This window comes from Coregonus clupeaformis, chromosome 2 (assembly GCF_020615455.1).
Source record: "Coregonus clupeaformis isolate EN_2021a chromosome 2, ASM2061545v1, whole genome shotgun sequence".
Lineage (NCBI taxonomy): Eukaryota > Metazoa > Chordata > Actinopteri > Salmoniformes > Salmonidae > Coregonus > Coregonus clupeaformis.
In genome coordinates, this window is record NC_059193.1 from 32,486,347 (window position 1) to 32,514,079 (window position 27,733).

General features: G+C 41.1%; 1 protein-coding gene across 2 annotated transcripts; it reads right to left on the reverse strand.

The window, feature by feature from the left end:
* On the reverse strand, window positions 1-27,523 carry LOC121534256 (nucleophosmin). Of its 2 annotated transcripts, none has more exons than XM_041840879.1 (11): window positions 27,439-27,523; window positions 27,044-27,126; window positions 25,998-26,117; window positions 24,582-24,675; window positions 24,337-24,428; window positions 22,384-22,445; window positions 22,199-22,277; window positions 20,145-20,243; window positions 4,226-4,336; window positions 1,846-1,920; window positions 1-473 (listed from the first exon to the last, which is right to left on the reverse strand). In XM_041840879.1, the coding sequence occupies exons 1-11, from the start codon at window positions 27,488-27,490 to the stop codon at window positions 420-422; spliced, it is 921 nt and encodes a 306-aa protein (XP_041696813.1). In that variant the 5' UTR covers window positions 27,491-27,523; the 3' UTR covers window positions 1-419. The 2 variants fall into 2 exon arrangements, with proteins under 2 accessions (XP_041696813.1, XP_045061103.1); XM_045205168.1 differs by having other exon boundaries at window positions 22,378-22,445.
* Window positions 27,524-27,733: the final 210 nt, after the last annotated feature.

The window sequence follows — 27,733 nt, forward strand, 5'->3', positions numbered from 1 at the left end:
TGATATGGTCACTTTGGTATGTTTATTCTAGCATTGCCACAATTGATGCCAATGGACATGCTAAGAATACTAACATTCTGAGCTAACCAGATGCTGGTGAAAATGACTAAATAACCCACAAATGCACCTAAAACTGGGTCGATCGACAACAACCTACGTAATTAGAAAATCCTGTATGAACTATTCCTTTAATAAGAAGGGACTGATTGAACATATAAAACAGTTTGCAAAACATCACCATCGTGAAAGGCCTATGGCTCAGTAGGCTAACACTGTTTCTTTAGCAGGGGGGACATAGTTACACAGGCATTCCCTGATGCTCTTAGTAATGGGTTAAAACATTAGAGCTTCAATGTTCTTGGGGAAAGCATAGAGGAGAAAACTAATAAATCTAACATAACTGTAAGAAATGCAATGGCTTATTTCTTCTCTGTTTTCAATGTTTGTACAAAGTTCCAGAGGTCTTTAACCACCTGTATGAGAAAGAGAGAGATAGAAACTAATTATAATGCATGCAAATTACATGCTGCATAGCAGAGAGCTATGATTTCTTACTACAGAATGTCTAGTGCGCCTTGCCTGGGGAACAATGAATTGAGACAGCATGTAGGGGTACAAAGGGTTGGGTGGGGGGAAATAGAACATACCAGAAAGAATGACTAGGTGCTCGAGTCTGACACATCCCAGAGTCTTTGGCTTCGGAACAAAATCGCTTCCACAGATGTTTTCTAAACACTGGGATCAAGCCTCCCCTGACCACACCTTGCAGTCTAAATACTTTTGACCTGCACAACAACTGCCGATGATGACAGCATGTTCTTAACGGAGGCCTTAATATGTCAGGCTGTGGGATTCATCTCAAAGGATTCCTCATCAATAAAAAGACAACCTGGTCTGTAACCTGACCTATCCTAGCGCACACACACTCTTGCACACACGCACGCACGCACACACACTTGCACATACACCCGCAAACGCACGCATGCACGCACACACTCTCAACCACACACACAACCATTTAAGAGTTATTTTTCTTGTTTGACACAAACATTCCAATTCCAGTTGTAATAGTTTCCCAGAAACTAAACTGGAATAAAATGGTCATTAGTGAATGCAGTGTCATCACCATCTTGGCCCCATGTGGTCAAGATAAAAGGATCATTTACTTCAATACGCCAAATAAAATACTGCAAGGGTGCTGTGTAGCTCAGTTGGTAGAGCATGGCGTTGCAACGCCAGGGTTGTCGGTTTGATTCCCACGGGGGGCCAGTATGATTTTTTTAAATTTATGCACTCACTAACTGTAAGTTGCTCTGGATAAGAGCGTCTGCTAAATGACTAAAATGTAAATGTAAAATGTGCTGCATCAACATGAGTAAAAACAATCTTCAATGTACATAAAATCCCTACATTTCTGCATTACGTACAGTAGCCCTAGATTCATCTAGAGGAATATTCCTTCAGTTGGTCAAAGACCTTGAACATGACAGAGACTGGTACCATTCACAAACCTCAAATCCCTTCATTAGGGATACAAAATACATACTTGTGAGAGAACTACAGCAGTAAATCAATGGGGAAGACTTTGCCATGGCAGGTCTACTCCCATTACATCCCAAAAGAGAGTGCGGACCCAAGACAAACATATTTCACTGCACACACTCAGCAACAAAACTATCTGAAATAACTGGGACATTTTTTGTTTGTAAGTTGTGTGTTATACATTTCAATGTTTCAGATGTTTTATTCAGCGATTAATGTCAATAGTCTATAATAACTACAAACATACTACAATGCTGACCCTACAGCAAATACTTTCACTATCAAGACAACAAGAATACTTACTTTTCTATCTGACATCCTGAAAGCACTTTTGGCATAATTTTCAAACTTCTGCTCGGTCTTCGGAAGAGGTTTTCCCTGATTGAAAAGAACCAGAAAATATGTTTTTAATTAGTTTTAAATCAAACTAATGTTTAATCAAACTAGAGGGAAAAACAACATTATTACAGTGTAATAACAAATTCTGTATTATTCACGAGGCAAATATGAGGTGGGCCTTGTACAGTTGAGGGTGCCACAAGTGTGGCCAATCCAGTTGGAAGTGACACAAGAGGTTACTGTAAGAGAGGAAGAGGAAGAAAGAAGCGAATCCCTCTGTATAATGTCATGGCTGTGTGAGCGCCAGTGGTCAGTAACCCCACCTCAGGCCTGGTGGCAACTGGCGAGGTCAGAGGTTATTCACACACAACTCTGGAGGATGTGTTTCATGTGTTCTACTGAGGCTTCGCTGCAGCCCTTTTAGAAGGGAATCAGTGGGAAAAATGTGGATTATCTTCAGAGAACACCTTTGATGCAAGCAGACATTGGTGTTTATGGCATGTTATGTATGGAAACATGCAGAGGGAGAGATCAACATTAGTAAAAATAACCCGTGGACTTTTGTAAAGACTTGGAGCTCTAAGCTCTAACTTAGAAGCATGAAAATGACTTACGGCTGGGCAATATGACCAAAATATGATATCACAATATCTTTCAAATTTTTGACGGTATTGAATGTTTTTGAATAATACGTTCTAAATTTGCTTTATGAGTTGTGCATTGCCCTAGGGTGGCAACACATAAATTCCAAATATTGCAATTGCGATTTGACTTTAGATCAAAACACTTGGGTAAACTGTTGAAAATAGAATGATTATTCTAATTCTATAGTTAGAATATAATAGTGGGCACTTTGAATACACTGTTTGACATGACAACGAATGAAAAAAACAGGGAGGTGTTTATAGAATTAGGAATTAGAATACTAATATGATCTCTATGGAGGCGATATTGTGACAAGGTAGGAACAATGTTTCCCAGGGGAGTGGGACCCTATAGTCTTTGGCTACATTAAATGTTTTCTCTTATTTCATAGCTAACATATTCATGCTTCGCTTATTCCTCTGATTTAGAAGATACTGTTGCACAAACAACATGCTGATTTACGGCTACTCCAGCACTGGTATCAGGCTGTATTAGCTAACTACGTTTGCTCTGACTGAGTACATTTATTAGCTAGCTAGCTAGCTAGGTAACTAGCGATTAGCATTAGCGGCTAACACAATTTATTTTAGTCACAACTTGCTAAGAAAAGACAAACTAGCTGTTTGTAGACAGTAAGATACACAAACGAATAGTGTAATTATAAAACGCTTGTGGAAACGCTTGTGGATTTATATTAACCCAATGAGGCCCACCGTATCGCTGGCGCGTTTTGGACTTCTAACCCCTTTTAAACATAGTGTGTTTGAGCTAAAGGCTTCCAGGTTGTACTATTGGATTTGTCTATTTCTTCTGCATCCATAGATACCAACAATTGGTATGTGTGATTAATGGGGGCTGAGCTAGAGTGGTGTTTGTGAGACAAGGGCGGATCCCGAAGGGGCCCGGGGCTTGGTATTTTATACAAAAACATCTGTAGAGTCCGAATGGTTTGAGCTACATGTTTCGCTCTGTTTCGCTCACAAGCCACACAAGAGTCATTAGAGGTAAGGGTCTATAATACTGTAATAAGCTCACATAGTTGCTGTCACAAACTCCACACAAACTCCCAGTGAGCAAAAAAATTATAAAATAAAAATACATACAATTCTGTACTTACAGCATACATTCATTTTTTATCAGGTTTTTGCTTTGGCTGACCTTATTTCTTTATTGACATTTGTCAAGAAAACTCATGAATGCAACTGTTCATGTCAAATTGTTTTGTGTTCTACTTGTAGCCCTGGTTGTCCTGAAAAGAAAATGGTAAAACACTTAATTGTGAGGCTAAATATAAGGGCTGGACATGCAGATAAATGAAAGAGATAAATGAAAAGCAGATTTTTGCTGGGGTCTCGGGACTGATAGCGTTAAGAAGCAAAGTAGAAAGCAGCATCGTTGTCATCAACATATTGTTGCATTGACCATGCAGACTGAAGAGTGAACGGTCGGAAAGTGACGTCGTGGTCGAGCAACAACAACTATGCTCCTTGAGTGACGGGGGGGGTCTTGGTGAGAGCGGGAGAGAGACAATTCAAGAAGAGGAGTAAACTTTACAAACAGAGTGATGTATCACATTTAACAAGACAAACATTGAAATACAGTTATAGAAGGTAAAGTAAAAACCCAAACCGGTCCGTGCATCAATACCGGTATATAGTAAAATAGGGTATACCGCCCAGCCCTAAAATTAACGTGTTACCTCTTTGGCTGCCGACGCTAGCTTGCTCTTGATTTCAGGCACGGTGAGAGCATTGGATGGGCCAGCTCCAGACTTTTCCTTCTGACTCTTGTCTTTTCCTCCCACTAGTGTCTGCAAGTCAAACAAGATCAACATCATTCACAGTATCATTCAGTGGTGTGCTTGTTCCAGTAACTAACTAGCCTAACTGAAAAGTTTAAACTTAGGCTTTGTCTAGATTGCCGTCAATCATCAATAGTTTCTATGTAGGCTACATAGGTCTTTAGTGTTTTCCTCCTCCCAACATGACAACATAAGAAAACCACTGTCCATTGGCCAAAACACTTCATGTACATCCCATCAATGTATCTGTGAGTGGCATCTAGGCCATTCGCCCATTCTCAACTGTCCCATAACCATGCGATTGGTGGTAGCTAGTGAATTGGCCTTGTGAGCCCAAGACCAGCCCAGCCTGTGCTTAGTATGCTGGCTACAGCCCCTATCCTGACCTATTTAGTGTGACTGAGAGAGGGACAGCATGAGCAACCAGCTGGAAGGGAATTCAAGCAAACGGACACCAAATTCTACCCTAATTACAGCACCTTTTGACAATTATGGTGGGTAAAAATGATCATTTTATTGCTTCCAAGCAGAAGAGGGCAAACCCAGACTTTAGCATTGAGCAACAGAGCTAAGGGGAAGTTGTTTGCCAGGAGGAGCGGAAAAATATGAGTTTTTCAGTGGCGGGTTAACTCCCCCAGACTGACACTGTGAAAGGGGTCATTCTACCATGGGAAACGCAGCGGCCGCTTGCTCACGTTTCGCACTACGAATAAGAGTGAAAAGCTACCAACAAACACTTCGAGAAGTAATATTGAGTAATATTTTCAACCCAGAGGCCCTATATAGTGGTGAGAGACTTTTCCCCTTCATAGCAGTTATGTAAGCTGACAACGTTTGAGTTCCATCTTCATTGTTTTCCTTTACAACACAGAGGCCCTTTGTTTGTTTGTGTGTGTGTGTGCATGCAGGCATTATGTGTGTGTTAGCCTCAGAGAGCCCTCTGCGAACATGGCGTTAACAGGGCTACAGGTGTGTCCAGAGCTGGGCGGACAAGGCCCCAGATGTCATCAATTAGGAGTGTGTGAGTGTGACACAATTTGACACGCCATATGCCGTGGCTGCACGTTATACAAGCAGGGAGCCTGTTCCTACATGCAGGCCCGGCTGGAATCCACTGTGATTGCAGGGTTTCATTGATGGACAGAGCTGTGTTTGAAACGAGGGGAGAGGGACCTTCTTGGAGAGACTTTCTGTCAGGCGACTGAGGAACTAACATAAGAAAGCGTTCTGTTTTTTATGACTAAGGAGCGATATTTTTGCTCCTAGCGAACACTTGACACTTGCCTTAAAATAATGACCCGCCCGCGACCCAAATCCGCCAGTCAAAAATACTTGTGTGCAACATTTGTGAAAAGCATCATATTAAGTCTCCAGTTGTGCGTATTAGTGTTTTGACGTTTCAGTGTTAATGATGGTGCATGATGTCAAAAGGTTTTTAGACGATCTTCGCTGTTTTGAAAGTTAAATATCAACATACAATAACTGATGTAAAGATAGCAGCATCTACACTAAAGAGGTGATGGGAGCAAATGAAGATAGTATATTCAAAGTTGGTATATTCAAATGGCGTGTCACTCAGAATCCGGACAGTGAGAATAGAATAGGCTTGTCGCTAATTCAAAGCACTGTATTTGAAACATATTGAAAGTAGATGCGTTCCATTGTATTTGGAACATATTAAAAGTTGTGTAAACTGATCATTACCCGAAATAATAACAGAGACTAGATATCTTGATTGTGGGATGGACAAAGGAACTTCTTTATTTGGCCTCCGTCCAAAAGTAAAGAATGGTTTAAGAAATAGATTGAACGGTTAAAACAGTCTTTTTTTTCTTCGTTTTGAAGAATGCAATAATCTTCTCATTCCTCATCAGAAATCAGCATCCATTGCACAGATTAAAAGTATCAAATAAGAAGGCAAAAACAAATGCGCGCACGCACATAAACACACATATGCACACACATCCTCACACCTCCGACTCGAAAAATCCCACATGCCACTGGCTCCTGGCCAAGAAATGGCCGACGTATTTATTATTTGGGGGGCGGCTCTCCACTTCCAAAGGACAGCTGTGGAACTGAAACAGCTGATAAACAGAGAGCAGAGCAAGCTGTTTAATCTGCGCCAGACACTGATTACAGATGCCACAGGACATGTGACTTAATCACTTGCACACTATCGTTTGATGTAATCGCTCGTCTCCGATTTGCTCGTCTTCGCTACGAACACATGGTCATGATGACACTTCTGCCGGCTAAGTCTGACTGACTGAGGTAGTATTTGTTCCTTTGGTGTCTTGTAGGAGGGCTTTGGGGCCAGGTAAGGAGCCAAAAGACGTTTAGCTGAGAAACTTCCACTTTCAAGACTAGGACAAAAAAAGTCATGTTTTTATTGATAAAACAATCGATCTCAACTTAATGAAAATAGAACAATGCAGAACCATTGAAAAATCGGGCAAATTTGCGATGGGATTAAAACAATCGTGAACAGGTAGGCAAGACAGAGGTGCTCATTAGGGATGTGTCAAATGGACCATGTTTAAACAGCAAATTTTGTAATCAGTTTTCTGTTAAAACATTTTTTTTTTTATCATACAAATCCACGTGAATTCACAATGCTGCTGCCCGCAACGGTATGGGTCTCACGGTGTGTCCCTTTCAGATTGTTAAACATTGCACCTCTACTACCATTAGTGTACCTCAATTCTCCTTCGCAAAGTTAGCATTTCCTTCTCATTTAACTTCTCAAAGTATTGCCATACAGGACTTCACTGCGGTCGCTTGCCTTTCTCTGCCATTTTTCCAACTGTTAACGACGATGAAGTAGTGTTGGAGAGTCGACTCAAAAATAATTGATTCCTTGACGTAGGGCTGGGCGGTACACCCACCGTATTTTACGATATACTGGTATCCATGCACGGACCATGCACGGACCGGTTCAGGTTTTTACTTTACCTTCTATAACTGTATTTCAATGTTTTGTTTGTTAAATGTGATACGCCGTGTGTAACGTCCATTTTTATAATTGACTTGGTAACACTTTACTTGACACCCAGCGTCATAACACGCTATGACACGATCATAATCATGTCATAATATGTCATAACAGCAGACATAACTTGTCATAACCTGTAATAATATGGTCATAACACTGTCATGACACATATATTTACACCTGTTGCGACATATATTGTGTTATTTTATGGGTTTTGACACATAAGAGTGTCAAAACCCACAAAACAAGGCAAAACATTCGATTACACCATAGCCTATGTGTCAACAGTATGTTAAAAAAAAAAAATACAATTATTGACCATATTACATATCCATTGTAATTGCGTACACATTGATGTCAGACATGCACCTACCCCAATGCTCTGTTGCTGATGACTGGTACTGCAGGAGCAGATTTCAGGAGCAGGACAAGACACCCTCTTTTTGACTGATGACTGACATAAGGGCATGTATGTGATAGGCCTATCTGGCTTATATGATTATGATGGTCATAATGAATCTTGACAGTGTCATAAAGTGTATTTTCTTAGTCCAAGTAAAGTGAACCAGAATGGTCATAATGGTTCATGACAGTGTCATAAAGTGTATTTTCTACAAGTTATTTAAATGTTGATGAAAAGAACATGACTGTAAATAATTAATTACAACAACAACAAAGGATTTATGAAACAAGCATTCAAATATAAAGGAAACTTCTTGGCAGGGAAAAAACTAATTTGAATAAATGTGGGTTTTGACACTCTTATGTAGGTGTCATAACCAGCCATAAAATAATGCAATATATGTCACAACAGGTGTAAATATATTGGTCATGACAGTGTTATAACCATATTAAGACAGGTTATGACATTAACCTTTACGGACCAAATAATGATCATCCACACTTCTTTGACAATATATATAATAAATTATCAACCCTGCAAGCAATACAAGACTCTATTATTATGGTGGGAGATTATAATACCATTGTAAATAGCTCAATGGACCGTAAAGGAAATCACACTACAAACTATCACACTCATGCTCTTATGGAAATCGTGAATGTCATGGATACTTTAGAACTAGTAGATATATGGAGGCTTAAATATCCTGATCTAGTGAGATATACATGGCGGAGACTCAATCAAGCTAGTCGTCTTGGCTTCTTTCTTATGTCATTCTCGTTGGCAAGTGTTGATAGGGGACAGAATACGGTCAGACCATCATATAATTGGCCTATACATTACTCTTACTGAATTTCCACGTGGGCGAGGATATTGGAAATTTAATCAAAGCCTATTGGATGATAACTTGTTTTTAACTAGGACAGAGGAATTTATAACTGATTTTTTCCGACATAACATAGGTACAGCAAATCCCCTTATTGTATAGGACACCTTTAAATGTGCCTTTAGAAGCCATGCAATTCAGTACTCATCTCAAAAACAAAAGCAATTTAGGTAAAAAGAGTCCATACTAACAAAGGAAATAGAAGGTCTAACAGAACAGATAGATAGCAATAAAAACTGTAACATAGAGGCTCAGAATAAATTAGAGGAAAAACAAAAAGAAATGGAGAAACTTATTCAAGAAAGATCAAGTGTAATATATTATTAAAATAAAGCAAACTGGATGGAATATGGGGAAAAATGCACCAACATAGAAATGCTACCAGAATTGACTGAAACTGGTTACAAATGACGGAGTCACCCATGATTCACCTAATTATATTTTGAAGGAGGAAACAAAGTACTTTAAGCATATGTTTTCATTTCAGTCGCCTCCATCTCCTCTAACTGAAGCTAATTGTATCGATTTTTTTTCTATTGATAATGTAAAATTAACAGCCATACAGAAAGACACATGTGAAGGTGAAATTACAGAGGAGGAACTTCTGGATGCAATTAAAGACTTTAAGTCCGGGAAAACTCCAGGGTTGGATGGCATACCAGTCGAGGTATACCAAACCTTTTTTGGTATACTCAGAGGACCGCTATTAGCATTTTTTAACCACTCCTATGTAAATGGTAGATTATCAGACACTCAAGAAGAAGGTCTGAGTTCATTATTACTGAAACAGGATACAAGTGGAAAATATAAACATCCAGTCCATAAAAAAAAGTGGAGGCCCCTGTACATGTATAACGCATAGAATTAAAAAGGTATTGTCGGACATTATTCATTCTAATCAGACAGGTTTTTTACATGGACGATACATTGGAGATAATATAAGGCAAATACTGGAAACAATAGAACACTATGAAAAATCTGGGAAACCAGGCCTGCTGTTCATAGCAGACTTTGAAAAGGCATTTGATACAAGTACGACTGGGGTTTATATATAAATGCCTGGAGCATTTCAATTTTGGAGAATCTCTTATAAATTGGGTTAAAATCATGTATAGTAACCCTAGGTGTAAAAAAGTAAATAATGGCTATTTCTCTGAAAGTTTTAAACTGTCAAGAGGACTGAAACAAGGTTGTCCAGTATCGGCATATATATTTATTATGGCCATCGAGATGTTAGCTATTAAAATCAGATCCAACAATAATATCAAGGGATTAGAAATCCAGGGCTTAAAAACAAAGGTGTCATTGTATGCTGATGATTCATGTTTTCTTTTAAATCCACAACTTGAATCCCTCCACGGCCTCATAGAGGATCTAGATAAATTTTCTAAACTCTCTGGATTACAACCAAATTATGATAAATGTACTATACTACGTATTGTATCACTAAAAAATGCAATTTTTACAATACCATGTAGTTTACCAATAAAATGGTCTGATGGTAATGTGGATATACTCTGAATACATATCCCAAATGAAATACATGATCTCACTCCAATTAATTCTAATCGAAAGTTAGCAAAAACTTGCTAACATGGAAAGGAAAATACCTGTCAATTGGTGGAAAAATCACCCTGATTAACTCTTTAGTATTATCCCAGTTTACCTATTTGCTTATTTTATTTGGAACGGCAAGCCAGACAAAATTAAACGGGCCTATTTACAGTTGAAGTCGGAAGTTTACAAACACTTAGGTTGGAGTCATTAAAACTTGTTTTTCAACCACTCCAAAAATGTCTTGTTAACAAACTGTAGTTTTGGCAAGTCAGTTATGACATCTACTTTGTGCATGACACAAGTAATTTTTCAAACAATTGTTTACAAACAGATTATTTCATTTATAATTCACCGTATCACAATTCCAGTGGGTCAGAGTATACATACAGTGGGGAAAAAAAGTATTTAGTCAGCCACCAATTGTGCAAGTTCTCCCACTTAAAAAGATGAGAGAGGCCTGTAATTTTCATCATAGGTACACGTCAACTATGACAGACAAATTGAGGAAAAAAATTCCAGAAAATCACATTGTAAGAATTTTTATGAATTTATTTGCAAATTATGGTGGAAAATAAGTATTTGGTCAATAACAAAAGTTTCTCAATACTTTGTTATATACCCTTTGTTGGCAATGACACAGGTCAAACGTTTTCTGTAAGTCTTCACAAGGTTTTCACACACTGTTGCTGGTATTTTGGCCCATTCCTCCATGCAGATCTCCTCTAGAGCAGTAATGTTTTGGGGCTGTCGCTGGGCAACACGGACTTTCAACTCCCTCCAAAGATTTTCTATGGGGTTGAGATCTGGAGACTGGCTAGGCCACTCCAGGACCTTGAAATGCTTCTTACGAAGCCACTCCTTCATTGCCCAGGCGGTGTGTTTGGGATCATTGTCATGCTGAAAGACCCAGCCACGTTTCATCTTCAATGCCCTTGCTGATGGAAGGAGGTTTTCACTCAAAATCTCATGATACATGGCCCCATTCATTCTTTTCTTTACATGGATCAGTCGTCCTGGTCCCTTTGCAGAAAAACAGCCCCAAAGCATGATGTTTCCACCCCCATGCTTCACAGTAGGTATGGTGTTCTTTGGATGCAACTCAGCATTCTTTGTCCTCCAAACACGACGAGTTGAGTTTTTACCAAAAAGTTATATTTTGGTTTCATCTGACCATATGACATTCTCCCAATCCTCTTCTGGATCATCCAAATGCACTCTAGCAAACTTCAGACGGGCCTGGACATGTACTGGCTTAAGCAGGGGGGACACTGCAGGATTTGAGTCCCTGGCGGCGTAGTGTGTTACTGATGGTAGGCTTTGTTACTTTGGTCCCAGCTCTCTGCAGGTCATTCACTAGGTCCCCCGTGTGGTTCTGGGATTTTTGCTCACCGTTCTTGTGATCATTTTGACCCCACGGGGTGAGATCTTGCGTGGAGCCCCAGATCGAGGGAGATTATCAGTGGTCTTGTATGTCTTCCATTTCCTAATAATTGCTCCCACAGTTGATTTCTTCAAACCAAGCTGCTTACCTATTGCAGATTCAGTCTTCCCAGCCTGGTGCAGGTCTACCATTTTGTTTCTGGTGTCCTTTGACAGCTCTTTGGTCTTGGCCATAGTGGAGTTTGGAGTGTGACTGTTTGAGGTTGTGGACAGGTGTCTTTTATACTGATAACAAGTTCAAACAGGTGCCATTAATACAGGTAACAGTGGAGGACAGAGGAGCCTCTTAAAGAAGAAGTTACAGGTCTGTGAGAGCCAGAAATCTTGCTTGTTTGTAGGTGACCAAATACTTATTTTCCACCATAATTTGCAAATAAATTCATAAAAAATCCTACAATGTGATTTTCTGGAATTTTTTCCCTCAATTTGTCTGTCATAGTTGACGTGTACCTATGATGAAAATTACAGGCCTCTCTCATCTTTTTAAGTGGGAGAACTTGCACAATTGGTGGCTGACTAAATACTTTTTTTCCCCACTGTACACTAAGTTGTCTGTGCCTTTAAACAGCTTGGAAAATTCCAGAAAATTATGTCATGGCTTTAGAAGCTTCTGATAGGCTAATTGACATCATTTGAGTCAATTGGAGGTGTACCTGTGGATGTATTTCAAGGCCTACCTTCAAACTCAGTGCCTCTTTGCTTGACATCATGGAAAATCAAAAGAAATCAGCCAAGACCTCAGAAATAAAATTGTAGACCTCCACAAGTCTGGTTCATCCTTGGGAGCAATTTCCAAACGCCTGAAGGTACCACGTTCATCTGTACAAACAATAGTACGCAAGTATAAACACCATGGGACCACGCAGCTGTCATACCGCTCAGGAAGGAGACGCGTTCTGTCTCCTAGAGATGAACGTACTTTGGTGCGAAAAGTGCAAATCAATCCCAGAACAACAGCAAAGGACCTTGTGAAGTTGCTGGAGGAAACAGATACAAAAGTATCTATATCCACAGTAAAACAAGTCCTATGTCGACATAACCTGAAAGGCCGCTCTGCAAGGAAGAAGCCACTGCTCCAAAACCGCCATAAAATGGCCAGACTACGGTTTGCAGCTGCACATGGGGACAAAGATCGTACTTTTTGGAGAAATGTCCTCTGGTCTGACGAAACAAAAACTGTTTGGCCATAATAACCATCGTTATGTTTGGAGGAAAAAGGGGGTAACTTTCAAGCCGAAGAACACCATCCCAACCGTGAAGCCATCACAAAGCCCTGACCTCAATCCTATAGAACATTTGTTGGCAGAACTGAAAAAGCGTGTGCGAGCAAGGAGGCCTGCAAACCTGACTCAGTTACACCAGCTCTGTCAGGAGGAATGGGCCAAAATTCACCCAACTTATAGTGGGAAGCTTGTGGAAGGCTACCCGAAACGTTTGACCCAAGTTAAACAATTTAAAGGCAATGCTACCAAATACTAATTGAGTGTATGTAAACTTCTGACCCACTGGGAATGTGATGAAAGAAATAAAAGCTGAAATAAATCATTCTCTCTACAATTATTCTGACATTTCACGTTCTTAAAATAAAGTGGTGATTCTAACTGACCTAAGACAGGGAATTTTACTAGGATTAAATGTCAGGAATTGTGAAAAACTGAGTTTAAATGTATTCGGCTAAAGTGTATGTAAACTTCCGACTTCAACTGTAGATTGCAAAATAGTTGGGAAGAGATTTTTGACGTACCGATTCCATGGCATAGTGTTTATGAACTGATATGCAAAACGACGCCTATTTCAAAACTTTTTCTATTTAAACAAACAAAATATAATTATTATAAAATTGACTGTCTCCATGAAATGTATATAGTATGTATAAGCTGGAAGTAGAGGCCTAAGCATTGTTGTTCACTAGTTTACTCCAATTAGGGAAGGGGTGGTGGGGTTGGAAAGTAATAAAGGGAAATATATTTAAAAAAAGAAGATGTACATTGGGGGAAAAAAGTATTTAGTCAGCCACCAATTGTGCAAGTTCTCCCACTTAAAAAGATGAGAGAGGCCTGTAATTTTCATCATAGGTACACGTCAACTATGACATACAAAATGAGAAAAAAAAGTGTGTGAATTAATTTATTTGCAAATTATGGTGGAAAATAAGTATTTGGTCACCTACAAACAAGCAAGATTTCTGGCTCTCACAGACCTGTAACTTCTTCTTTAAGAGGCTCCTCTGTCCTCCACTCGTTACCTGTATTAATGGCACCTGTTTGAACTTGTTATCAGTATAAAAGACACCTGTCTACAACCTCAAACAGTCACACTCCAAACTCCACTATGGCCAAGACCAAAGAGCTGTCAAAGGACACCAGAAACACAATTGTACACCTGCACCAGGCTGGGAAGACTGAATCTGCAATAGGTAAGCAGCTTGGTTTTAAGAAATCAACTGTGGGAGCAATTATTAGGAAATGAAAGACATACAAGACCACTGATAATCTCCCTCGATCTGGGGCTCCACGCAAGATTTCACCCCGTGGGGTCAAAACGATCACAAGAACGGTGAGCAAAAATCCCAGAACCACACGGGGGGACCTAGTGACTGACCTGCAGAGAGCTGGGACCAAAGTAACAAAGCCTACCATCAGTAACACACTACGCCGCCAGGGACTCAAATCCTGCAGTGCCAGACGTGTCCCCCTGCTTAAGCCAGTACATGTCCAGGCCCGTCTGAAGTTTGCTAGAGTGCATTTGGATGATCCAGAAGAGGATTGGGAGAATGTCATATGGTCAGATGAAACCAAAATAGAACTTTTTGGTAAAAACTCAACTCGTCGTGTTTGGAGGACAAAGAATGCTGAGTTGCATCCAAAGAACTCCATACCTACTGTGAAGCATGGGGGTGGAAACATCATGCTTTGGGGCTGTTTTTCTGCAAAGGGACCAGGACGACTGATCCGTGTAAAGGAAAGAATGAATGGGGCCATGTATCGTGAGATTTTGAGTGAAAACCTCCTTCCATCAGCAAGGGCATTGAAGATGAAACGTGGCTGGGTCTTTCAGCATGACAATGATCCCAAACACACCGCCCGGGCAACGCAGGAGTGGCTTCGTAAGAAGCATTTCAAGGTCCTGGAGTGGCCTAGCCAGTCTCCAGATCTCAACCCCATAGAAAATCTTTGGAGGGAGTTGAAAGTCCGTGTTGCCCAGCGACAGCCCCAAAACATCACTGCTCTAGAGGAGATCTGCATGGAGGAATGGGCCAAAATACCAGCAACAGTGTGTGAAAACCTTGTGAAGACTTACAGAAAACGTTTGACCTGTGTAATTGCCAACAAAGGGTATATAACAAAGTATTGAGACACTTTTGTTATTGACCAAATACTTATTTTCCACCATAATTTGCAAATAAATTCATAAAATTAAATAAAAAAAATACAATATTATTATTATTAAAATAAAAAATCCTAAAAAGTATTTGATCCCCTGCTGATTTTGTACGTTTGCCCACTGACAAAGAAATGATCAGTCTATAATGTTAATGGTAGGTTTATTTGAACAGTGAGAGACAGAATAACAACAACAAAATCCAGAAAAACGCATGTCAAAAATGTTATACATTTGCATTTTAATGAGGGAAATAAGTATTTGACCCCTCTGCAAAACATGACTTAGTACTTGGTGGCAAAACCCTTGTTGGCAATCACAGAGGTCAGACGTTTCTTGTAGGTGGCCACCAGGTTTGCACACATCTCAGGAGTGATTTTGTCCCACTCCTCTTTGCAGATCTTCTCCAAGTCATTAAGGTTTCGAGGCTGACGTTTGGCAACTCGAACCTTCAGCTCCCTCCACAGATTTTCTATGGGATTAAGGTCTGGAGACTGGCTAGGCCACTCCTGGACCTTAATGCGCTTCTTCTTGAGCCACTCCTTTGTTGCCTTGGCCGTGTGTTTTGGGTTATTGTCATGCTGGAATACCCATCCACGACCCATTTTCAATGCCCTGACTGAGGGAAGGAGGTTCTCACCCAAGATTTGACGGTACATGGCCCCGTCCATCGTCCCTTTGATGCGGTGAAGTTGTCCTGTCCCCTTAGCAGAAAAACACCCCCAAAGCATAATGTTTCCACCTCCATGTTTGACGGTGGGGATGGTGTTCTTGGGGTCATAGGAAGCATTCCTCCTCCTCCAAACACGGCGAGTTGAGTTGATGCCAAAGAGCTCCATTTTGGTCTCATCTGACCACAACACTTTCACCCAGATCTCCTCTGAATCATTCAGATGTTCATTGGCAAACTTCAGACGGCCCTGTATATGTTCTTTCTTGAGCAGGGGGACCTTGCGGGCGCTGCAGGATTTCAGTCCTTCACGGCGTAGTGTGTTACCAATTGTTTTCTTGGTGACTATGGTCCCAGCTGCCTTGAGATCATTGACAAGATCCTCACGTGTAGTTCTGGGCTGATTCCTCACCGTTCTCATGATCATTGCAACTCCAAGAGGTGAGATCTTGCATGAAGTCCCAGGCCGAGGGAGATTGACAGTTCTTTTGTGTTTCTTCCATTTGCGAATAATCGCACCAACTGTTGTCACCTTCTCACCAAGCTGCTTGGCGATGGTCTTGTAGCCCATTCCAGCCTTGTGTAGGTCTACAATCTTGTCCCTGATATCCTTGGAGAGCTCTTTGGTCTTGGCCATGGTAGAGAGTTTGGAATCTGATTGATCGATTGCTTCTGTGGACATGTGTCTTTTATACAGGTAACAAGCTGAGATTAGGAGCACTCCCTTTAAGAGTCTGCTCCTAATCTCAGCTCGTTACCTGTATAAAAGACACCTGGGAGCCAGAAATGTTTCTGATTGAGAGGGGGTCAAATACTTATTTCCCTCATTAAAATGCAAATCAATTTATAACATTTTTGACATGCGTTTTTCTGGATTTTGTTGTTGTTATTCTGTCTCTCACTGTTCAAATAAACCTACCATTAAAATTATAGACTGATTATTTCTTTGTCAGTGGGCAAACGTACAAAATCAGCAGGGGATCAAATACTTTTTTCCCTCACTGTATATATATACACTCCTCAAAAAAATAAAGGGAACACTTAAACAACTCATCCTAGATCTGAATGAATGAAATAATCTTATTAAATACTTTTTTCTTTACATAGTTGAATGTGCTGACAACAAAATCACACAAAAAGTATCAATGGAAATCAAATTTATCAACCCATGGAGGTCTGGATTTGGAGTCACCCTCAAAATTAAAGTGGAAAACCACACTACAGGCTGATCCAACTTTGATGTAATGTCCTTAAAACAAGTCAAAATGAGGCTCAGTAGTGTGTGGCCTCCATGTGCCTGTATGACCTCCCTACAACGCCTGGGCATGCTCCTGATGAGGTGGCGGATGGTCTCCCTGAGGGATCTCCTCCCAGACCTGGACTAAAGCATCCGCCAACTCATGGACAGTCTGTGGTGCAACGTGGTGTTGGTGGATGGAGCGAGACATGATGTCCCAGATGTGCTCAATTGGATTCAGGTCTGGGGAACGGGCGGGCCAGTCCATAGCATCAATGCCTTCCTCTTGCAGGAACTGCTGACACACTCCAGCCACATGAGGTCTAGCATTGTCTTGCATTAGGAGGAACCCGCACCAGCATATGGTCTCACAAGGGGTCTGAGGATCTCATCTCGGTACCTAATGGCAGTCAGGCTACCTCTGGCGAGCACATAGAGGGCTGTGCGGCCCCCCAAAGAAATGCCACCCCACACCATGACTGACCCACCGCCAAACCGGTCATGCTGGAGGATGTTGCAGGCAGCAGAACGTTCTCCACGGCATCTCCAGACTCTGTCACGTCTGTCACATGTGCTCAGTGTGAACCTGCTTTCATCTGTGAAGAGCACAGGGCGCAAGTGGCGAATTTGCCAATCTTGGTGTTCTCTGGCAAATGCCAAACATCCTGCACGGTGTTGGGCTGTAAGCACAACCCCCACCTGTGGATGTCGGGCCCTCATACCACCCTCATGGAGTCTGTTTCTGACCGTTTGAGCAGACACATGCACATTTGTGGCCTGCTGGAGGTCATTTTGCAGGGCTCTGGCAGTGCTCCTGCTGCTCCTCCTTGCACAAAGGCGGAGGTAGCGGTCCTGCTGCTGGGTTGTTGCCCTCCTACGGCCTCCTCCACGTCTCCTGATGTACTGGCCTGTCTCCTGGTAGCGCCTCCATGCTCTGGACACTACGCTGACAGACACAGCAAACCTTCTTGCCACAGCTCGCATTGATGTGCCATCCTGGATGAGCTGCACTACCTGAGCCACTTGTGTGGGTTGTAGACTCCGTCTCATGCTACCACTAGAGTGAAAGCACCGCCAGGATTCAAAAGTGACCAAAACATCAGCCAGGAAGCATAGGAACTGAGAAGTGGTCTGTGGTCACCACCTGCAGAACCACTTCTTTATTGGGGGTGTCTTGCTAATTGCCTATAATTTCCACCTGTTGTCTATTCCATTTGCACAACAGCATGTGACATTTATTGTCAATCAGTGTTGCTTCCTAAGTGGACAGTTTGATTTCACAGAAGTGTGATTGACTTGGAGTTACATTGTGTTGTTTAAGTGTTCCCTTAATTTTTTTGAGCAGTGTATTTTAGGGATTTTTCTTAATGTTAAGGTTCACACCCCTAGTACACATTGAACTGGGTGTCCGTCAGTCGCCAAAAGTGAAGATTTACATCTTCAAAGGAGGATCCCAGGCAGAGCATCTTACAGCTTTACGACCGTGGCGCCTGCTCAGAGGCATCATCACAGAGCAGGCAGCCTGCTTCCACTTCCATCAATCAAAAAGCACTAACACACTATAGACTATAAAATTCAGACGGACAAACTCGAATGGCAGTCATATTGACCCATTTCCCTCTACCAAAAAACGTAGACGACGGGACAAAGAGTTTAGAAATATGGTGAGAGAGGCACTGGCAAAGGATCTGATGAGCCACCCTAATGACCAGTCACCTGCACTAAGAAAACGCCTGCTTCCTCCAACCTCAGGGGCATCTGGGAGCAACCTGCCTGTTGCCCTAGACATCAAACACCCGTAATGAGAGCAATTGGGAGAAGGTGTGTACAGGAAGCGAGGGGTGTGAGGAGGCTGTTGGAGAGGGAGGGAGGGAGGGGTGGCTGAGGGGGGGTCGGGGGTTAGGATTAGGTAGGGCGGGACTTGGGAGTTAAACTGGCAGGTTTCAGCAGTTAGACTGCTGGTTAATCCCCACTAGCACTTTAACAACGGCTGTCGTGACGTGCTGAACAGCGGCCATTACAGAATTAAATAGATTAGCCAGCGCGCTCTACCACACACCGCACACTGCCCTGAGGGCTACGCAACGCCCCGGGTGATTAGCATAGCAAGTCTCACCTCATTGTGCATTAGCGTCTGACATCACACACAAAGGATACAGTTTTCAATCCGAAACAATGTTCTAGGAGGATTTTGATCATTTCTTGTCATGACATGAAGTGTTTTAGGCGTTTTACCTTACATATTGTTCGAGAGAAAAGGGGATTGAGACACTGCTATGAAAAACGAAATAAGAGGTTCTCATTCATGGTGAGAAGGTTGCAAAGGTGGGAGGTGGGGGGAGGGACATTTTGGCATCAAAGTGGTCTTCAACCCAAAACGGTAGGTCAGGCCGAGGGGTCGTGGTCTTAAACCCCATCCTGGGAAACGTGTTCAGGGGTCAGATGTGTTTGTTTAACACTGAGAGAGTTCAATCCTCGGGTTTGTAAGGCTGTCGTCCAAGACATTCCACCTGAGAAATTAAGTACCAGTCTTGAGCTAATTGCTACTTGGATTCAACACGTTCTTTGCTGTGCTTTGATTCCATGCAGCTTGCTGAGAGTCTGGCAAGTACCTCTGGGACAGTGGTCTTATAAGCAGACAAGTCTTATAAATATTTGTCTTACCATGAACATTCAAATGTAACTACTATGAAAATATATAGGTATTAATAAGCTTTATTTACATTTTAAAAATGTAATCTAGTCTCGTGACAGACTGGTAACAGAAATGTCTCTAGTGCACGCAGGATTTTCTACACTGTCCCGCATGAACAATTTCATGGAAGGAAACAGCTGATGTGTATGTTCGCTACACATCACAACTCCTACATGGCGAAAGACATCTGCCATTTTTCATGTTCAGCAGCATAATGCCGACCTTAAGATTCTTCTCTCTAAACTGGCTGGCAAAGAACATGTGTTTTCCAGGAGTTTGTTTTGAAGCCCAGACCACAAACGCCCCCTTAAACTGGCTGCTTTGGGATTGCCTAACCACAAACAACTCCTTGGAAACTCTCATTGCCTCCTCAGCTCTAGGCCTATTTTGGAATCACATGACCTTTTCCCATAGATTGAAAACTCTACGATTGATCTGCTAAATGAAAAGACCACTTTTGGGAGCAGCCAACAGTGCTTCATTTGGATGTGCGTAATTGCTCTGGCTTCATGTTGGCCTAAAGAGGCCTAAACAGATGTAAAAGTGTACCTACCTTGGTTTGAGGTTTAGCCAATGGTCCCCCTTGTTTCCCTGGTGAGCCATTCTGCGCCCATGTCACACTTTTAGGCTTCTGCCCCAAAGGCTCCGGGCTCTAAGAGACAACATAATTAGTTGGGAGACATGCAGGAAGCACTATACACAACCGAAAATCAAATTCCAGTAATCGTTTCATTTAGGATGACATGTTGACACTGCAAAAAAAGTGTTGCTGTTGTCAAAATAGACCACAGCACTTTTAATACTCTTCAGTTTGAACAGCATTTATCTCACTGTCTGTCTGCCTGTCTGTCTGCTTTTCTGTCTGTCTATACACTACTACAGTCAGATCAGTAAAGGAGGTCGTTGGGGAGTAAAGGAGGGCAATTAGTATGCTTTCTGTCCTCTGGGTTTCAACCCAGGAAGCATATTAATATCCATGCTGTCACTGCTCATCACTATAATACAGTATGAGCATGACAAAGAGATAGAGAGCAAAGAAAAGAAGAGGAAGTAGAAGAAATATAAATAATTAACGGAGGAGGGGAGCTGTGTGTGGAGCAGAATAAATCAACAGGTGACAGAAATGCTCAGCTGTCGTCTGGCTCTGGGGCTAGAATCAGTGCTCATGTCGCAGGTATGTGCATCTGCCCCGCTTTGATCTCTCTCGGTCTGGCACAGTTAAGACTTGGACGCTGCCTTTAAAATCACAAACAGACACACACACACACACACACACACACAATGATACACACACACAGGCACACATGTACACGCGAACACACACACTGTTCAAAGACAAAGGCCAGGTGCAATGACGGACTGTTGAACAAGAGAAGGGGGTATCAGAGAGAAAGAGAGGATAAAGAGAGGAACGTAAGAGAAAGGTGGGAGGACTGAGGGACAGGACATGTAGGCCTAGGTGCCATATAGAGGGGGGGGGGGGGAGTCCCATGCCTTTCTTGAGTTGTCTTTACTACTATAGCATGCGTTTCGCTCTGCACAGTGCTGGTGAAACACAGAGTGCTCAGGTAGATTACAGAGGAGAAATCCGATCATTATACCCGGCAGACCCTGTGCTTTAGTCTCGAAAAACCAGATGGGTACGAGAGGGAACCAGATGAAAAAATGGCCGCAGGTCAACGGGTGCAGAAATGAAAGAGCTAAAAACATGTCTAGTTTACCAAACATGCAATAACTATAAAACATTTAAAAATTGTCGTTGACACTGATATGCAGTACACAAATAAGACTTGATGTAAGACCATAAAATATATATAAAATAAAATATGCCTACTATATGTCACAATCCCAGCTATCTAAGATGGTCCCGCGTGGCTCAGTTGGTAGAGCATGGCGCTTGCAACACCAGGGTTGTGGGTTCGATTCCCACGGGGGACCAGTATGAAAAGTACAAAAATTTATGCACTCACTACAGTAAGTCGCTCTTGTCTGCAAAATGTCAACATAGTAGTACTTGTTGGATCTAACTCTACCTACATGTACATATTACCTCAACTAACCGGTGCCCCCGCACATTGACTTGGTACCGATACCCCCTGTATATAGCCTCGCTATTGTTATTTTACTGCTGCTCTTTAATGATTTGTTACTTTTATTTCGTATTATTTTATATTGTATTTTTGTGTGTGATTTTTGTTGGTATTCTTTCTTAAAACTGCATTGTTGGTTAAGGGTTGTAAGTAAGCATTTCACTGTAAGGTCTACACCTGTTGTATTAGGCGCATGTGACAAATACAATTTTATTTGATCTAAGGCTGCGTTTAGACAGGCAGCCCAATTCTGATCTTTTTTTCACTAATTAGTCTTTTGACCAATCAGATCAGCTCTGAAAAAGATCTGATATGAAAAGACCTGATGTGATTGGTTTAAGACCAATTAGTGGGAAAAAGATCAGAATTGGGCTGCCTATGTGAATGCAGCCTATTGGCATGCTCTGCTACATGGACAAGTCCTTGTCTAACATGACACCTAGTGGACATATAAGGTACATCATCTATACCCAGTGTAATTTTTTTTTGTTGAGGCGAGAGAACAAAAAGGGCTTACTTTCTTTATAGTTGATTTCACTGGAACATTCTGTACTTTCACATCACCCTCATCTTCATCACTATCGTCGTCATCATCACTACAAAGAATAGAACACGAAAATGTATGTCAGGTTATCTAATGGTAGTTGAACAAAGATATATGATGCAACAAATCTAAAATACAAAAAAGATTCATACTCATCATCATCATCATCATCTTCATCGCTGTCATCATCATCATCATCTGACTCCATTTTCAGTTTCTTCTGCAAAGGGCCACAATATTTTCAAACTTTTGGTCATGAATAAGGACTGCTGAGGAATATGGTATGTACAGTCAGGTCCAAAATTATTGGCACCCTTGATAAAGATTAGCAAAAAAATACTATAAAATAAAGAATACAAATACTGAGCTATGTTGTGTGCTCCAAAAAATTGGGAAATTATATAATTTTATACAATTGCTCAGAGAATGAGATTTTGTTCAAAAAGTATTTTTTTTTTCTCTCAAAAAGAATGTGTTCAAAATTATTGGCACCTGTTTTCGATACCTTTCAATACCTCACCTTGTGAGGATAATGACACTGAGCCTTTTTCTAACATGTTTTATGAGATTGGAGAACACATTGGGAGGGATTTTAGACCATTCCTCCATACAGAATCTTTCCATATCCTTAATATCCTTTGTCTGCACTTATGGACTGCCCTCTTTAATTCAATGCAGTTCAAGTTCCATTATTGCTGGAAGATCCACTTGTGACCAAATTTCAGCCTCCTGGCAGAGGCAAACAGGTTTCTGGCAAAAAATGTCTTGGTATTGGGTAAAGTTCATGATGCCATTGGACCAGTGGAAGCAAAATAACATAATATCAAAGGTGCATCAAAGCTGGGACAGTGCTTCTATCTCAAGGCCATCAGACTGTTAAATAGCCATCACTAGCCGGCCTCCACCCAGTACCCTGCCCTGAACTTAGTCACTGTCACTAGCCGGCTACCACCTGGTTACTCATCCCTGCACATTAGAGGCTGCTGCCCTATGTACATAGACATCGAACACTGGTCACTTTAATAATGGAACACTGGTCCCTTTAATAATGTTTACATACTGTTTTACCCATTTCATATGTATATACTGTATTCTAGTCAAGGCCATCCTATTCAACTATTGCTGTACATATACTATTCTATCCACGTATTCTTCAGATATACGATATATCCTATCCACACTGTCCATCATGTCTATACATCCCATCACATATATACTGTATATATTTATACTCCGGACTTCGACATTGCTCGTCCTAATATTTGTATATTTCTTAATTCCATTCTTTTACTTTTAGATTTGTGTCTATTGTTGTGTATTGTTAGATATTACTGCACTGTTGGAGCTAGGAACACAAGCATTTCGCTACACCTGCAATAACATCTGCTAAACATGTGTATGCGAATAATGGAATTTGATTTGATGTAAACGTCTGGAGTTTGCTAAATGGCATTGACACTTGGATTGGAACCGGTGCTACGGTCAGATGACATGAAAATAGAGCTCTTTGGCCACGCACACCAGAGGTGGGTTTGGCGTTGAAAGAACGATGCATTTGCAGAAAAGAACCCCATACCTACTGTAAAATATGGTGGTGGATCTTTGATGTTATGGGGCTATTTTGCTTCCACTGGTCCTGGGGCCCTTCTTAAGGTCAACGGTATCATGAACTTAATCAAGGATCTGGAAAGATTTTGTGTGGAGGAATGCTCTAAGACTTTTCCAAATATGTTCTCCAATCTCATAAAACCTTTTAGAAAAAGTCTCAGTGATGTTATCCTCGCAAGGTGAAGTATCGAAAGGTATTGAAAACAGGGGTGCCAATAATTTTGACCACTATCATTAAAAATATATATATTATTTGTTGAACAAAATGTATTTCTCTGAGCATTAGTATAAAATAATATAATTTCCCTATTTTTTGTTGAATTTTTAAAGAATACTGTATTTGTATAGCTCAGTATTTGTATTCTTCATTTTATAGTATTTTTCTGCTCATCTTTATCAAGGGTGCAAATAATTTTGGACCTAACTGTATGCAGCTGAATCCAGTCCAATAATTAAGTTATGTCCCTCTTGTATGAGCGAAGTAAACAGCAAGAAAAACATACCGGAGCAGGACGCTTCCCCGAGGTCAAGCTTAACGGCCTCTTCACAGGTGATGAGTTGTTTTCCTCCTCTTCGTCATCAGAGTCCTTCACATCTACAAATTGAGATTAGGTTACACCTCTTTTGCAAAGTGGAAATAATTAATTCAGTGCTGCTGTCTTGTACTGTCAAAATGTCACCTTATATCTAGCCCAAAGAGAGTATACAAACAACTAAATCAGCAGACTGCAAATGAAAAGTCACTCACTGACAAAATGCTGTCCACTGATGTATACTGGTCCACAGCCAGACTGGAGGCGGAAGGTTACTGGAGGGGTGATCTCAAACCCTCCTAAACTCATCTGCCAAAATTAGGAATAAAATAAGCAAGTCAATATTTCAAACAATTGTTTCACATTCGATGAGAGGTTGACACCATCAAAACATTGGTTGGAAATGGCGGCAGGTAGCTTAGTGGTTAAGAGCGTTGTGCCAGTAACCGAAAGGTCACTGGTTCTAATCCCAGAGCCGACTAGGTGAAAAATCTGTCGATGTGCCCTTGAGCAAGGCACTTAACCCTAATTGCTCCTGTAAGTCGCTCTGGATAAGAGCGTCTGCTAAATGACTAAAATGTAAATGTAAAAAATTCAACCAAAACTCCATAGATGTTCAACGTCACAAATTACATTTACAGAATGTACATTCAACTTGGGGGAGGGAGGGTGGATCCCACAGACCTGCAAGCAAAGGTGTTGTATCAAATTATCTATTACTATCTTATCAAAATCAAAACATCTATTCACTTGTATCTGCTTGCTAAACATAAAAGAAGTGGGTGCTGCCAGACAGTTGTCAATGTGAATTCCTAACTGCCAGGCCATTGTTCTGGTTGCAATGGCAACCAAACAAAACACAGATGTATGTGTTAGAATAACTACTGTAAAAGTGTTCAGGTAGTGATAACTTCCATAAATAACACAATTATCCACTCACAGCTAGTGTTTTCAAGCCCTGAACCAGAACCAAAATACACACTAGCTTGTATCATTGGCCCGAGCTATGCAGAAGGCAACAAGCCAAGCATATTTAAACAATGGAGGTCATAAACAGAGACAATCAATCAATCAAATGTATTTTATAAAGCCCTTTTTACATCAGCAGTTGTCACAAAATTGCTTATACAGATACCCAGCCTAAATCCCCAAAGAGCAAGCAATGGTGACAGTGTTCTCTGGATCTCTGGATCAGGGCGGCAATCATATTTTCCATTTAATAGGTGGAAACTGGATTACTTTAGGAGCAACAAGCCTGACATCATGGAGACATAGCCGCTCATGGTCTGCTTCAGAGTCATTAACAAGCGTAAGTAGCTGTCTCTAGAGCCACCAATGTAGCGTGTGCAAAATCAAAGATGTGCAATACACTGGAAATGGGTTGTGTGGCTCATTGCATCCAGCCCAGTGTTGTGGCTTGGGTCATGGCCAAATATAGCTGTAGCATCTGTGTAGACCTGTGAATTAGTAACACTGTAATTACTATAGTAACAACACATGTTATTTGAGTAATTGCTTAGTAATTGCATGGTAATGGAGTTGAGTGTTTTCCACTATTACAAAAGTGGAATAAGGGACAGGGTTAAAATAAGCTTCAGGTGAGTAACTGCACATAATTCTAAAACACTCACAGAGGGCAGCACGGACGGCTTCAGCACAGCCAGTGGAATTTTGGTGGTCTTTCCGTCGTATGTGACGCCCTCGATCTCCACCGTGTGAAACTTATCCTCGGCCTCAGTGCCCAGGCACACCTGCAACACCAACACACACATCTGTTTCACAGATATGATACTGTATGTTTAGCCATGTTGGAACACGCCAACAACCTACCGTCTCCCTAATTTCTCTGTCAATCATCATCTCTACTTGGTGGCAAAAAGGGAGAGCGACTGAAAGAATGTTACAATGAGGATATCCATTTAGAGGATAGGGACTGAGTCATTTGCAATGGTAGGAAAAGGATCAGAAGGTTAGTATAAGAAAACACATTGTTGACTAAAATGTTATTCCTTTAAATATACTTCAAAGAACTGGGACTCATTTATAATGTTGACATAGGTGAACTTGGTATTGTGGCATGGCGTTACACAAACAAAAAAGTAAACATCAGGTGAAATAGAGACTGGATATGCAATGACATAAAATAGAAGTTGTCATTGTATTTGTCTTAAATGTTTCTCTAACAGGTGCACATTCTGCACAGGTGCAAAGATAAATATACTGCAGAAGGTGTACAAATAAAAGGAATTGATGAAGAATATATAAAAACATATAGCTATATCATTACAATTACAGAAACTCTCTCAATGTTGTTTAACTGAAATACATCAGTTGTCAGGACCTAATTCCGATGGACATTTTTATTGCATGCATCATTTGTCAGGACATTTTTATTGTTTTAAAACGAAATTATTAACCTTTGGCCAAGTACAATGTTATGATATTCTCTAGTCCTGGGTTTCTCAAACCCGGTCCTCGGGACCCCATGGGGTGCACGTTTTGTTTTTTGCCCTAGCACTACACAGCTGATTCGAATAATCGACTAATCATTAAGCTTTGATAGTTTGAATCAGCTGTGTAGTGTTAGGGCAAAAACCATAACGTGCACCGAGTTTGGGAAACGCTGCTCTTGTCTAACACAAGCTCGAGCTCAGAATTGGCATCGTGATGATCTTACTGCTTTGAGTGACAGCTGATGATCCGCATCATCGTCCTCCACCACAACTTTGAACTCCTTTCTGTCCGATTTGAGTGTACAACCTAAAGTTGACAACACATAGGTTAGCAAACTCTAAACAAATAGCTGTAGGCGTTCTACAATTGAAAACGTAAATATAACATTATCATTGATAACAAATTAATCTAGTTAGCCTGCTAGCTTGCTAAAAGGTAAACAAAAGAGGGGTTTGCTGAATTGGCGCGAGAAGCGCATTACCTAGCTTAACGTTAGCTAGCTAGATAAATGTGGTGTGTTTGGGACAGCTATAGCTAGCTAGCTATATAACGAAGGACAAATGTATGTTATTACTAATTGTGCACTAAAATTAAACTTGGCAGTACAGACGTGCTCACCAAATAAATACATTTGAGGGCTGGTTATTTCTTGGACGCTATCATCCGCCATTCTCCCCTGAATGTTATTGTTCTGTTCCGTAAATGCAAGTGACATTCAGTAAGCCAATGGGATAGCTGAAAGGAAGTTGTGAAAATCATATGACCAATCGAATCAAGGGGTGGGACAAAAGGGGGGAACCTGCACTTTGGTTTACGTCCGCTAGATGGAGTCATTGCAAATAACCTAGAAATAAGTCTGTGTGTGTGATACTTGCAGAGATTGGAAGATCTACTGTAGTATGATACTGCTGTT

What these genes read in the sequence shown, in the direction of transcription:
- LOC121534256 (XM_045205168.1), bottom strand. Translation starts at nt 27,490, where the DNA reads ATGGCGGATGATAGCGTCCAAGAAATAACCAGCCCTCAAATGTATTTA. An exon ending in GATGATGATGATGATGATGA is followed by an intron (nt 22,278 to 22,377) that starts GTATGAATCTTT and finishes TATTCTTTGTAG; the next exon opens with TGATGATGACGACGATAGTG. An exon ending in TAGCGTCGGCAGCCAAAGAG is followed by an intron (nt 1,921 to 4,225) that starts GTAACACGTTAA and finishes CTTTTCAATCAG; the next exon opens with GGAAAACCTCTTCCGAAGAC.